The sequence below is a fragment of the Rhea americana genome, unplaced genomic scaffold, assembly GCF_003343005.1.
Source record: "Rhea americana isolate MKP2758 unplaced genomic scaffold, rheAme1 scaffold_2, whole genome shotgun sequence".
In the NCBI taxonomy this organism is placed as follows: domain Eukaryota; kingdom Metazoa; phylum Chordata; class Aves; order Rheiformes; family Rheidae; genus Rhea; species Rhea americana.
In genome coordinates, this window is record NW_028186149.1 from 14,668,560 (window position 1) to 14,682,712 (window position 14,153).

Below are 14,153 nucleotides of genomic sequence, written 5' to 3' on the forward strand. Positions count from 1 at the left end.
GCGGCGGCGATGGCGGCCGCGAAGCCGCAGCGCAGCGCGCAGGGGAAGCCGAGCCGGCGGCGCGCAGGTAGGTTCTGCTGGCGCCCCCCCCCGTGCAGCGCCATGGGCTCTCCCTGTGCCCTGAGGCTGCTCCGGCGGAATGACCCAACTCGCGGCCCCGCGGGGGGGACAGGGCCTGCGGGTTCCCCGGGGTCTGTGCTGTCCGCCTGTGAGGCGGTGGCGGTCGGAACAGCTCCCGGCGAGACTCCCGGCCCTCCTGCGGTGCCTGCGGGGCTGGAGGGGGCGCCAGAGGCCGCCGCGGGCCCGGCGGGGCCGGGAGGGGCGGGGGCGCGGGGCTGCGGGCCGCGCCGCTGCCGCGCCGAGCGCCAAGCGCGCCGCATTTCTCAGCCCGCGCCGGCCCTGCAGGCGCGCCGGCGGGGCAGCCTGAACGTGGCTTCGCGATTAAAATGATAATAATAACGATAATGGTAATAAAGGGGTGTTAGCGCCCAGGGTCCGCCCGGCCTCGCAGCCTGCGCTGGTGGAGGAGCGCGAGGCGCCCGCCTCGTCCCGCCGTAGCTGCGCCAGGCCGAGGCCCTGCGTGGCCCGAGGCTGCCCTGCGCCAAGCTGCCGCGACGGGCCTGCTCGGAAAGGGCGCCGCTTCGCAGCGGCGCGGCTGCAGCGGGCGGCCGGGGCTCTCCAGCAGGGAGACGAGGCCCGTGCAAAACTATTCGGGCAGAAACGTTTTTTCCTCTAGCTTGCTCGTTGCGCAGATGGTGTCGGAGGGGAGCACGGCGTCACGSCCGGCTGCCCTCGCGTACGCAGGCCGTACGCAGGCCGTGTGCGGCTGGCTGCTGAGCCGGTCACTGCCTTGCTGCGGCTGCGCGCTGCCACCCGAGTGGGCTTCCCAAGCCGCTGCCTTGCTCATGCCTGCAGCTTGGAGTTTGTGGTGTTTCCTGGGTAAAACTGTTTGTACGCTGACAAAACATGAGAGTTCTGTTTGTTTGCTACTTAAAATGTATTTCAAAGGAAGAAAATGTTCTGATTTATATACTTGATTTCTAGGCAGTAAGCATTCAGCTGCTCTGAAGAGTGAAGATGCTGCTCAGAGGTATAATTACATGCTTATGTAGTAAAAAGTGTACTCCTACCTTTGAGTTCCTGCATCTGTGAGCCGCCTCTGTTGGGAGAGCTGGTTTGGGGAATAGAGCAGCCCTAAAGCAGGGTTTCTGTATGTGCAAAAAATGTCTGCTTTTTCACTGTTACATCAGGTCGTCTTAACAAAAATTATTGTCTCTTCTTGCAGAGATCTGTGGGCTTTTTGTTTCTAAAGTGTCACAGGCACAACAAACCAACTGATACAGTTAGTTATCTTTTGGCAATAATGTATTTACTTACTAAGTAGGTGGTTCTTCTCCCTCTTGAAGCTTTTAGCTCATTCTTCTGTAGTCTTTTGCCGATAAGAGTCAATGCTTTTTTCTGACTGTGGGAAAGATAAAAGTAAACCAAGGTTGGAAACTTGGTTTGGTGGCTGTGGCTATTACAAAATCACTATCCAGTTACTTATTGATTTGTTAGGCCACCATGGTAAAATGCAGAAAAATATGAGCTGCTCTATTTCAGAAAAAAATACATAGATTGGATGAATTGTTCATGGGAATTTGCTCTCTCTGTCATTCAGTGTTTGTTCTGTTACAGGAAAGCAGTCCTGGAGGCTGCTATTAGAAAGAAAATTGAATTTGAGAGAAAAGCACTATATACTGTTGAACAACTGCTGGAAGAGAACATTACTGAAGAGTTCCTTGTGAATTCTGTACGTGTTGCAAGTTTTTATACCATTTTGTATCTTAATGTTCAACTTCTAAAAACTTCTTGGAACAGTTTTCTGAGTTTTAGAGTAGACAGATCTCCTTGGATCTGATAACAATTATCTTATTTTCAGGGGTTTTGCAGTGAAAATATGCCCTATTTTTAAAGGACTGTGTATACTTATGTATCCTCACTTTATTACAAAACCCTTCATTTATGCCTCTTGGGCTCCTGACTGGCACATTAAAATGGTAGGTCCAGATCACCTCTTCTGTGGATTTAGGGAAAGTTTCTACAGTGCTACGCTTTGCCCTGAAGTTTATCTGGCAGCACAGTTTTGCTGGCACTGTATGAGCATTACTCCTGCTGGAGTTACCTGAAGTGAAGTTCTGCAAAAAACACATTACAGTTCTGGTATATGTGTGTTTTCTAGCTAAGTTTTCCATGACCAAACTGGAAATGATACATAGAGAGGAAGCTTATGCCACAGTAGGATTAAGATAACTGCATATGGTGAATCGAGTCCAGATTTAGTTGCATGATCCAGGCGAAATACAGGATAGTTTCATCTGGCCAAAGCTGAAAGATCAAGCTTAGGATGACTGTGTTGTACAGTGGGAATTAGCGTAGAGCTTTTCGGAAGTTTTGTGAAGTATATAGGAATATAACTGTAATTACTTTTACTTGATATTATAGTTAGCTGAAAATGATTCCATATAATGTTTTCTTTCTAATAATAAAAATACAAAAACAGTTCATATACTAAAAACTGTTTCTACAAAATAAATACTTTAGATGAAACTTTATTCACTAAGCTCAATAAATTTGGGAGAGGACTTAAGTTAGTTAAGTTTTTTTTTTTTCTTGATATGAGTACTGCATGAGGGTTTTCTGTGAATGGAGTGGCGAGGGGAGCACAAAAGACTTCCAAGTATTTGAGGATTGTGTAGACAAGAAGAGGAAACTTTCTGAAACTGTGGAAACTTTTGCAGGAGAGGAAATAGCTACCTTTTCTACCTTTTTTCAATATTTAGATATCTTGCTGGGAGAGGCAGAAGAATGTGGTTACCCACACTTTTTATACTTTTATAAGTTATATGGTTATAAAGTTATATAGGTGTATATATAATATGTCAATAGAGTAAAATAGTGAAAATGGGTCATACTAAAGACAAAATAATGAGACTTTTTTTTAAAGTGGATGTATCTTGCTTCTTTGTTCATTTACAATTTTACTACTTTTGCTATGTTAATTCTAAACATTGTTTATTAAGCAGACACTATTATAAAATTAAAAATATTTATATGCTTATGAGGGGTTTTGAGACTGACAAATAACAGATCTTATATTATCTGTTGATGAACTATTTTCTTGTCATTTTAGGGAAAACTTATTACACCATCTCACTATAAAGACGTTGTTGATGAACGTTCTATCATCAAGCTGTGTGGTTATCCTCTGTGTCCAAATAAACTGGAAAATGTAAGTTGCTTTTTATTAATGTTCTTATCAAAAGCCTGTTAGCATTTTAATTCTCTTGTGTTTTTTTGTTCTTTTTCATTTTAAGCTTAAAATTTTAAATATGGATTAAAATGTTATCAAGTAATGGGCCAGTGGTCCCATAACTCCATTTTAGTATAATCCTTCTGAAGTAAAAGGTTAAACCTGATCAATTGACAATCATTGCTTTATGACTGAATCCCTTGGCATCTACCTTGACAGTAATAAAGATGAATAAGGAATGGCTTTGTGGCCTTTCTTTGTGCGTGCAGAAACTTTCTAATCTAGTGCCTTCCTTGATGAGACCATGTATCTTTGTGAGGAGGAGGACTGAAGTGGAAAAAAAAATGCAGGAATATTACTGTATGAGTGCATAAATGTCTGCTCTAAAAACATTTGTTGCCTCTGTAAAGATCATAGTCATGCTTCAAGATGGTACTTCAGAGTTTCCTTAAGCAGAACCTGAAGTTCAGTGTGTAACTGTGATGTGATTCCAGCTGTGGTACACCTGATTATCTGAAAAAATTTGTTTCAGTAGAAAAGTTTACTCTTTTGCACTTCATGTGTCCCCACAGAAATTCACTTYGTAACTGTATTATGTTTTATGTAAGTTCCTGCTTGTGTTTTTATTGGGGGACAGTCTCTAACAGTAGTCTCACCGGTGTATAAATAGAGAAGGGTTAGAAAAGAGTGTATATGTAATTGCCTAACACTTACACATGTGTAAATTTTCTTCCATAGCAGTTCCACTGCTTTACTGTCAGCACAAGATGTCTTGTAGGTCTGAAGTTAGATGATTAATAATAAAATTTTTGCATCAGAGAGGTAATACCAAGAGAATTTAGAGAATAGGTGGTTGGAGTATGTAATTCATTTTTAATATATCAATTAAGAATTGAGTTTTCYGTAAAGTCATGATAGTAACTACAGTCTTGCTGATGAAGGCATATCATTTTAGGTGCCAAAACAGAAGTACAGAATTTCAACGAAAACAAACAGAGTTTATGATATTACTGAAAGAAAGGTACAGTAACAAGCTATTTCTAAAATGTATTTAATACTGTCTCAAGACCTGAAATACATTTTGTAAGAGCATTCGTATAGAGAGTTGACTTCAAGCTAATATGTTTGGTTCTTATAAAAATCACTTTCATGAATCGCTAGAATACGAATTTCCTAGATAACTGTTTGCTCTTTTGAAAGAGAGCATCCAGAAACAGAACACTATCTTCCTTTCTAAATTTAAGCGTTACACAGTAAGTTGTACTCCAATAGCAGGTTGTTTGAATGTGGTAATACTGATCTATTAAAGGTGTATTTGTGAGCAAGTATTTTCCATTTTGCTTCAGTGTAGTCAACAAGCTTTTGTTGTGGGATCAAAGTGTACCTCCTTTTAATTCTCAGATGTCTGTAACACTGCAATATAAATTCCATCCTATGCATTCCGTAGTATAATTACTTTTTTTTTCTTTCTTTCTATTTTGGAGGACTTTTCAGTATAAAATCTATTTCCTTATTTACTTTTCTTTGGGTTATAACTATGAGTATACACAAAGTTTCAACAACTGCTTTCTCAAATTACCAAGCATGACTCTGGGAAGAATTGGGATGTTTTGTTTTGTCCTACTGCAGGTGGCCCAGCTAACACCTCAAAGGTGCTGCAAAAGCACCTTTGAGTGCTTTTGTTGTTCTAGGGTATTGCGAAAGGTCAACGTTCAATGCTGACCAAAATGTATATTATAAATTTTCATTGTTAAATGTTTGAATTACGTTGCATGTCTTTAAACAATATAGTCAGCTTTTTGGGTTAGAGATTGCTTTGAATGTTTATTATTATTATTCTGTAGAACCTGATACAGGTTTGGTTCTCAGTACGTAATAGAAGTGCAAAAAAGAGGACCAAGGGAGAAAAAGTTACAAATAGTTTATGGGGAATGGTAGAGGTTTGATTTTTTTAATGATGAATTAAAAGCCTAGATACAGACTTAAAAAGAAACACGAATGAGTACCTGAATTTTATAGGTATTAGAAACATGAATTGTGTACCTTTCTTTTAGTATTAAAGATATCTTTGGTCATATTTTATTTCCTTTCTCTCTCATTCCCAGTGTTTTTGCAGCAACTTTTGCTATAGAGCATCTAAATATTTTGAAGCTCAAATTTCCAAAAGTCCAGTATGGATGCGAGAAGAAGAAAAGCAAGTATAACTTTACATATTCATTGCTGCTTAAAACAGTATGCATTTCAAAGACTCTTAATACGGTCCTCATTTTAATCAATTGACTAGCTTAGGAAGCAACGGCTTGCAAATAATGAACTGCACCACGGGGTGTCACTGTTTAACAATAAATACCTGCGTAGAAAACATTCAACTGAGTTTTCAGCTTTCTTTCTCCAAAACACTATTCTTGTTATCTTCTGGTTTTCAACAGCAGAAACAAGCAGAAACTAAATCTATAAGCTCATTTTCACAGCTTAAATCAGTCATATGAAGTACCTGATCAATGGCAGAAGAGGTTTAGAGCAGCCTGATCTGAGGATTCTAGTAGGTAAAATCAGTCTCTTAATGAAATGTTTAGGGATGCTTACCAATATTTTGGTGATACTGTTTTGATGTTTTTTTTAAAAAGAAAATATTTATAAAATCTCTCTCTTTATTGTTAACAACTGATGTACCTGATATAGTTAATTATTTATGCTGAGTGGTACATTGTTACCCCTCTACCCCTGATAAAAGTCATTTTATGCTATCATCTTTTGTTTCCAGACTCAGTTCATTCGTGTGAAAGGTGCAGATTCCATCTTTTTAATCCTATTTTTTATATTGTCTAAGCTGAAGATGTTACTGTATTGACTTGCATTTGACACGTAAGAAGGATGAATGAGGATTTAAACTTTAAGTGTTGGATAAGACATATAGGAGCTGCCTCATAACTGAATTGAAGGACATAAATGGTAATTAGAACTTCAGAAAGAAACTGTTCAGAATCTGTTTAATGATGCTTTTTAGAGTTTATGGAAACCTTTGAACTCCATTTTCTTAATGTAGTGTAGCTTGATAGCCTAATTTCTAACAAGGTAATATTTCAAATAAGTAAAGACTTTGAAATTTGAAATTAAGACTAAACAATAAAATACATGTTTTCTTTATGAATTTGGGACTCTAATCTGCCAAGGATTATTTTTCCTGCATGAATCTTATGACCTATATGGAGAAGTTGAGAGCTGAAGTTTGGTGAAGAGGAGACTAAACAGTGATCTAGTAGCAGTCTATACCTACTTGAAAGAAAGTTGCGAAGATGACAGAGCTTCTTGGTTGATGTCAGACAACTTAACAAGGGGTGATGGCCTCAAACAATGGTGTGGGCGGTTCAGGTTGGATATATGGACAAAAATTTGCCCTGAGAGCACAATGTGATCTCCATGTTTGAAGGCTTCCGAAACTTGGTTTCATGAAGCTGTGGCTGACCTAATCTAAAGCTGGTGAAATAACATTATAAGCAGGACATCAAACTGGAAAGCCCTTCTGGCTACCTGTGACTTGCTGATTCTGTTAAATGTTGTTCAGCATAACAGCTACAAACACATGTGAGTCATGCTCTGTGGACACAAATGAACCTGCTCTAGCTGACTGTGCAGGTTGTGTTGGGCTAGATGATCTCCAGAGGTCCCTTGCAACCTTGACTAGTCTATGATTCTCAATACTAATGTGTATTCCAATAACATTGGTTTAGGAGAAAAATCTTCACCCTGTATCTTTTTTTTTGCAGACCACCAGACATAGAGCTGCTGAAAGAAGGACAGAGGTATATTGAACAATGATTTTGTTGTTGTTGTTATATGCATTTATAGCTAGAAATATTAGCATCACACCAGGTTAAAGGGAAGTCTTCGATTTCTTGTGTTATACAAAAGACTTACTAGAGTCTACACAAAGGATTATTTGTCTTGTTTAGCTTTTTCCTTTGTGATTCTAAAACAGCATATTTGATCTGTATGATTTAGTATACAGCTGCTCTTGGCCTATGTATCTTAATTGCGCCTGTTGAAACCTGAAAGGAATATACTGTTTGTCCTTTGCATATTTTATACTTTATAAACAAAATGGTACCAATAATATGTGATGAAAGCTTCTGTACTTCTTAATCAAAAACATCTGTATCAGCTAAATTGAAGTCATGCAACTGTCATCTCTCTGTATAGTGCTGTACATTGTGATTTTTGTTTGTTTTGTTTTGTAACACATGGCCATTAGTGGGCAAACTTGCATGTACCTGAAACAGGCTCTGCTGTTCCCTTGATTTTAGAGTATTAAGTTTATAAATATGTGTGTGTGAATGTGTGTGTGTGTGTGTGTGTGTGTGTGTGTATATATATATATATATAATCTGTATAAGATATACACACACACATATGTGTGTGTGTGTGTATATAATGCCTATCCTTATTTTAAAATTGTAATATATTTAAATTGATCACAGTAAGTCTGACCTCCTCCTCCTTTTTTTTTAATATCTTGTTTCTTATTCCTTTATAACTGCCAATAAGGAACTGGGAACTTGCTTGTCTAAATAGTATCTATACCTGCCCTCTTAATTGCAGAACATTACAACTCTTTGAGTTAGAGTACTTTTAGAAGAGAAGCTATGATTCTTTAAAGCAAAAAAGTACACTTCTAGTATCAGGGAAACATGCTTTATTAATCTTACTGATGTGATAATGAAAAGCTGTTATAGGTAATATCCATTTTTTATTTCATCCATGGCTTATGTTTTCCGTTACAGTGGTCAGTCTGGAGAAGAGGTGAAACTATGTGATGAAGTAATTAAAGCTTCTGACATTGAAAATCCTAGGGCATCTTCAAGCTCACGTGAATCTGGTTTAGCTGGTGCTGTCAGTGACAGCAGTAGTGATACCGAACAAGAATTTGTTTCTTCTGTTCTACCAGGAAGTCAGTCAAGTTCAGCCAATCTTGCACAACAATTGCACAGAAAAAGCATCCTCAAAAAGAAACATTTTCAGAAAGCATATTCTAGCCCTAAAAATGAAGACTTAGATGTGGTAGAAGCCACTGAACAACTATCTAATTGTAAACTAAATGCTCAAGAAGAAATGCGTGCTTGCTCTGTTCAAAATAACATAACCGTAACTCCTTCAAAAAGTACTATTCTTGGAAAAACAAACACTACAGAAAACTATGAAAATACCTGTAGTGGTTCCCAGATAGTTTTTTTGGGTGTGAGCAAAACAGGGGCAGAACAGCTTAAAAGAATGCTAGCTAACTCGAAACAAAATAAAAAGTATGAACTGAAGGATCCAGTAAATACCCTGGCTGCCAAAGGCAATTTATTAGAAGTGCTTAGGCAAACATTTATGGAATGGAGAACTGAAGAAACTTTAAAATTTCTCTATGGTTCAAACTATGCTTCTTTGTGTTCATCAGAATGCACATCAGCTGCCAACCAAGAGAATGAGGAGCTTGATGAGGATGACTTAGATGCAGCTGATGATTTTAACAGTGTTGCTGCAGGGAAGTCTGAAAACAGTTTGAACCATTCTTTACCTTTTAGAGGCTCAGGTGGAATAATTAAGCCTGTGCCTAGTTATGAAAAGTTAAAAGAAGAAACAGAATTTCTTGAACTCCGAGTAAAAGAGTTCTATAAAGGAAAGTGCATCTTGGCTGAAGAGGCAATGACACATGCACAAGTAGAGGAGCATCACAGCAAAGATAAAGTAAGTGTCCAGTGGAATAGTGTCCAGGCTGTTTAAAGTTGGCCTCCAAAGAATTGTACAAGGTCTTTGTTTCTGTCTCCATAAGTGGATACTGGCCTAGGTTATGACAAGCCATTAATGCAAAATATAAAAAGAGGGTTGGGTAGATTCACAATAATCCCATAAGCGTGAAGAAACATATTTTAGGTTGATAAGAATGATTTCTTTTGACTGTTTGACGCACACTGAGTTCTGAAGGCTGCCTTTCTGTTTGTGAAGTATGAGAGATTATTCCATTGCTTGAGCACAACTTGAACATGGTCTGAGGCAAGCAGAGGAAATGCCGGTAAACTGAACCAGGAGGAGTTAAGAAGAAGATGAACCCTATGCAGTTTTTGTAATGCAAGAGAAAGTGTGCAAAAAGTACAGTTACCTCTGTAATCTCTGCAGAAGGGTTAAATACACAACCTTCAACTGCTCTACTGAATCCTTTCCCTTTATAAAGACTTTTCTGATTCTTCAGTCTACAACCGTTGTGTTACCTAATTGCAATGAAGTGAAGCTGTTAACAGAACCAAGTGTGAGGAGAGCTTACTGCCTAGAAAGGCTGGTGGTTATCCCAAGTCAGAAGACAAGGGATTCTAAGAGTCTGTATAGCAAAGGTTTCTATAAACCTCTGCTCCCTTGCAGGGCAGGTAAGGAAGGTTTCCTTAGAGGAAACAATGCACCATAAGAGAGAGTACTTCTCAGGTGAGGGGGAAAAATACTGTTTCCTCTCTTTGATTCATTAAACAAAACTTTAATTTAATGGCTGTTTTTGCTTTGATCCATGACAGGACATACTTGAGTTCAGATTTATTTCTATCTTGAGTAAGACTACTCTTTGTAACTTACGGTTAGACTTCTCTGAGTTGGGTCCTGCTCATTTGTTTGGATATGTTGCTGCAATTTAGATAACTTAATCAGAATTTGCAAGCTGCAAGAATTGTAGAGTGTCTGAGGTTTTACTCCCTTCAAGTCAGGTGGGTCTGCTGATGGCAGCCAGCTGGTCTTGTCATTACTGTAAAAACAGTATGCTGACTAGACTAGGTAGGTTGTACAGTTTCTATTGGCATGCGATGCTGCTTTTGTTTTTCAAATTCAAGTGTGATATTAGCATCCGAGGGTGTAATTTTAAAAATGTTTCTTTGTATAAAAAGTTTAATCTGACTTAATTTTTCATATAATCTACCATTAGTTATATTAATGCATCTAACATACTGCTTTGCAAAGAAAGGAGAAAAGTAGGTCAGCAGGCAAACCGTGTTGGGTCAGATTAAGTAAAGTTCTATTCATTGAGAAATTACTGGTTTTGTTTTTTCTATTCAGAGATCAGTGTTTCCTTATTTAAACATTTATTGGTAAAAAGTGGCTATTTTGATACATTGAATGTAATTCACAATTAGGTTACAGATGTTCATGTTTTTAATGTTGTAATACAGGATGATCAACAGGAAGATCTCACCTTCCCACTTGTTGATTCAAATGCACAAATGCAGATTAGAAAGAGGATTGTCCTTGAAAAACTGAGAAAAGCGTAAGCATTTCTTATTTTCTTGAATATCAAGCTGCAGTTGCTGCTCGTTCATCATCACTTTAAGTAGCAAATGGACTGTGCAAGGATGTTCTGGCCTTTTTTAAGTGGCATTGGTTACAAGTTAAAGCCATTATTGCTGTAAAGAATTTGTTTATTTCTCAGATGATCATTTCTGATACAGTTTTAGAGATCAGTTTTGACAGCCTTCTGAGGTGGATGTCAAAAGCTCGCTACTGACATGTTCTGTAAAACAGACTTACTCCTTCCTAAGGCAACTTATTTTATTCTTTCTTTTGAATTTTTCTTATTGTTCCACTATTTTTGATTCCAGCTATCAGTTTATAATAGACTGATATTTCTGTTACATCATAGATTCTTCTAAGATTAGAAGATGAATTTTGTGTACCCACCTCATTTAGGTGTGTAGATTCCTTTTGTTTTAATTTTTGACCAGAATAAGTATACAGATTTGAAATAATTGAGGCTTAGAATTTTAATCCTCATAATGTAAACTCTTGGAGTATTTTTAAGAATGCCTTGTCAGAACTGAAATGTGAAGTTAATAGAGTATACATGTAGAACAGTGTATTTACTTCCTTTTTTCCATTTGAGCTGAACTAGAGCTTCTTATTTTTATAAATAAGCTGTTATAGAGAAATTATATTGACCAGTGTATTTTGCCCTCTAGATTACCTGCAGTTTTGGGCCCTCTTCAGATTACCCTGGGTGATGTTTACACAGAACTAAAAAATCTTGTCAAAACTTTCCGGTAAGTATTGGTCTTTTTCCTTTTTAGATTTTTTTTTTTTTTTTGGTTGATTAATTACACATGCTGTAATTAATTTGGGCACAGAGATTTGGGCACAGAGAGGGCCCCAGTGCAGATTTGTCCTTTTCTAGCTGTGTCTTCATGTAGGTAGCATTGCATTCCCTATAGACTAACAAGTCATCCTCMTCCCCTGCTCCTGACAGTAGCTGGGTCACCAGAGTTATTGGTAGGTTTTTTAAAAACTAGGCCAGTGATCTCTGGAGGATGATGGTGAGTCTTTTAAAGGTTCTGCTACCTCGTCACCTCCTATTAAGCGTGAGTTTCTGAGATGTCACTTTTTTTTTTCCTCTATGCTCCCTATAGCTGGGCTAAATGGTTTTAATGTGATTAATAATTGTTACCACCAGCTTCTAGAAGTAGGAAGAAGGTCCAGCTTGACCTGTCCAGCTTCTGATTTTAGGAGAAAGGAGGAGTAGATCTACAGGATGTTCTACCACCGCAGATGGTCAGAAGCACTAAAGAGGGTATTTAGAAACACTAGCAATAGAGAAGGAGAGAAATCAGAATATTAGTAACTTCTTTTATGTTTTCTTTGGACAACAATTTTTGTAGCTTGGACCTAAAGCAGGTCCTGCATCCTGAACCTTTGTTAGTGTAAGGAACAACATCAAAGTGTGTGTAGTCTATCACTCTTGAAACAATTTTTTCCCCACTAACTTACATGAGGTTTACATGTACCTTTCAAAAACTCATTCTTGTGGCATTCTTGTGACAAGGGATCTAGGCTTTCATGAGTACAAACCCAATTCTACCAAAGCCCTTACAATTTATCTTACATAAAGCACCCCACTGGAAAACTGATTTCTGTGTGTGGCATTTCTAGTTATGGAACCTATTCTTTTTCCATTCTGGTAACCCTGTGCGTGATCTCCTTTGATTAGAATTTTCAGCATTTGAACTCAATGCTGTAACTGCAGTCTTTAAGAGTTCTATTGCTGCTGATAGCAAAATACATGAAAGTACAGGAAATAGGGCCCAAAGGCCCTTTACTACTTCTCTTTCTCCTTGTATTTCTGATACAGGAGGTTCTGTTGATGCACAAATGCTACCTCATGGATATTAAGATGAAGACATAGGTTTAAATCCCCAACTCAATTAGCTAAAGTTTACCTCATGTGAGTATTCTCACTGATTTGAGATTGAATGCTTTTACAAGGGGACCTGGGATAAGTTTTAACCTGTACTTATGTTTCCCAGGCTTATAAATTGTTGTTTTCTTTGTTGATGTGGTTAAAATGCTTGACGAATAAGGAAGCAACAGTGATAAATGCAAGTGTTCTTTTCTGTGTTTTATACTGGAAATATTTCAGCCTGAAGGACTTGCTGAAGAGGGTAGGAGATAAAACACACGGCAGTACTAGAGCTTAGCTGAAGAAGGGTAAAAGAGCATGTGGTGAACTGAGCAACAACAATTTTCAGCTCCATTGGTTTTTAAAGGAACACTTGCAGTTCAGCCTCCTTTGGGCAGCATTTTATTTAATCATCACTGCTGGGAAATGCACTAGAGGGATCTCAAGAGACATTTTAGAATGGTTATAGCTCTTCCAAAGCAAAGTCCCTCAGTGCCTGTAAGCTTTTGTTACGAAAACTGAGATGTCAAATAATTCTCCAGAGAGTGTAAGGGCACTTTGTTAAAAGATCAAGAGAAAATTAGCTATTTATTATAGAAATTTAGGCTAAATGATTAAGTTTCTAAATGTAATTAAAAAAAAAAAACAAAGCAAGCTTAATAGCACATAATAAAAACAGAATTTCTTTTGTACCCTATGGTTACAAATATTTTAACTCCTTTTATGGAGCTCATTGTTAACATTGAAAAGAATGGGATATAGTTGCTGCTTAAAGATATGTTCATGACATTTAATAAAGCTTTGTCTTAACTTTTTTTCTGAGATAATATTTTAGCTTTTAAATACGTATTATTAGTGCGTGCTACCTAATGTATGCTCACCAACAGGCTTTAACATATTACCATTGTTAACTGGAGCTTTAAATTCCGAGTTTCAGCTTAGTCAGCAATACTTCATGTGGACAGGGTTCCGTATGGAAATATGGAAGTCACAGAATTTTAATGACCTTTTCTCTTCAGCACTGGAGAGAACACATGACTGAATTGCCAGTTAAGCATACCATTATAACAAGATAGGATGGATATAACAGTGTTCGCTAACATTATAAGAACATTTGCTGTGACCATGTCAAACTTGAGCATACAGATTAATTTATTAGTGCAGGCTTGTTTCTAAAGCAGCAGATCACCAAAGTAAATAGCCTCCTCTTGAGGAGAATGTATAGGTACAATAGTAGGTCATTTTTGCTGGTTATAATCAAAGTAAATTATAATTCAGTATGTAAATATGCTGCTCTCTTTTGGGGTGAAGGGAGAAGAGCTGTCTTTTACTGTTAAGCTGGTGTAGTTGGAGCTTAAAGAAGACCTATGCTTCAGTATATGCCTATACTAACCTGGTTTAGTTAAAATACAACTTCTCTCATCTTAGAGTAAATAAAGTTTTAAGAAATTAATAGTTAGCTGAAGTCCTCTGAAATCACAACCTTAGATCCTAATCCATGGAATCAGCTTACTGCCTTATAAAATAGGCGAATGGCCAAGCTAATGGTTCAAATTTTTGAACTGATTTTATATTTGCCTGCATCTAGGAATTTAGATGTATGAATGAAAAGGTTGCTTCGCTTGCAAAGATGCTGAGCACATTACCTTTAAACAAAATTAAACTGTAAAAGTAAAA

At 37.9% G+C, this 14,153-nt stretch overlaps 1 protein-coding gene across 1 annotated transcript in view; it reads left to right on the forward strand.

Moving 5' to 3' along the window:
* Positions 1 to 6: 6 nt before the first annotated feature.
* RPAP2 (RNA polymerase II associated protein 2) overlaps positions 7 to 14,153 on the forward strand; it is a 42,398-nt gene continuing 28,251 nt past the window's right edge. The window contains exons 1-10 of the mRNA XM_085303563.1: positions 7 to 67; positions 1,045 to 1,090; positions 1,678 to 1,792; positions 3,173 to 3,271; positions 4,248 to 4,313; positions 5,398 to 5,486; positions 7,060 to 7,095; positions 8,074 to 9,022; positions 10,483 to 10,577; positions 11,266 to 11,346. Coding sequence (XP_085159689.1) covers positions 10 to 67; positions 1,045 to 1,090; positions 1,678 to 1,792; positions 3,173 to 3,271; positions 4,248 to 4,313; positions 5,398 to 5,486; positions 7,060 to 7,095; positions 8,074 to 9,022; positions 10,483 to 10,577; positions 11,266 to 11,346 — 1,634 coding nt within the window. The 5' untranslated portion in view covers positions 7 to 9. The remainder of the gene's footprint in view (positions 68 to 1,044; positions 1,091 to 1,677; positions 1,793 to 3,172; positions 3,272 to 4,247; positions 4,314 to 5,397; positions 5,487 to 7,059; positions 7,096 to 8,073; positions 9,023 to 10,482; positions 10,578 to 11,265; positions 11,347 to 14,153) is intronic.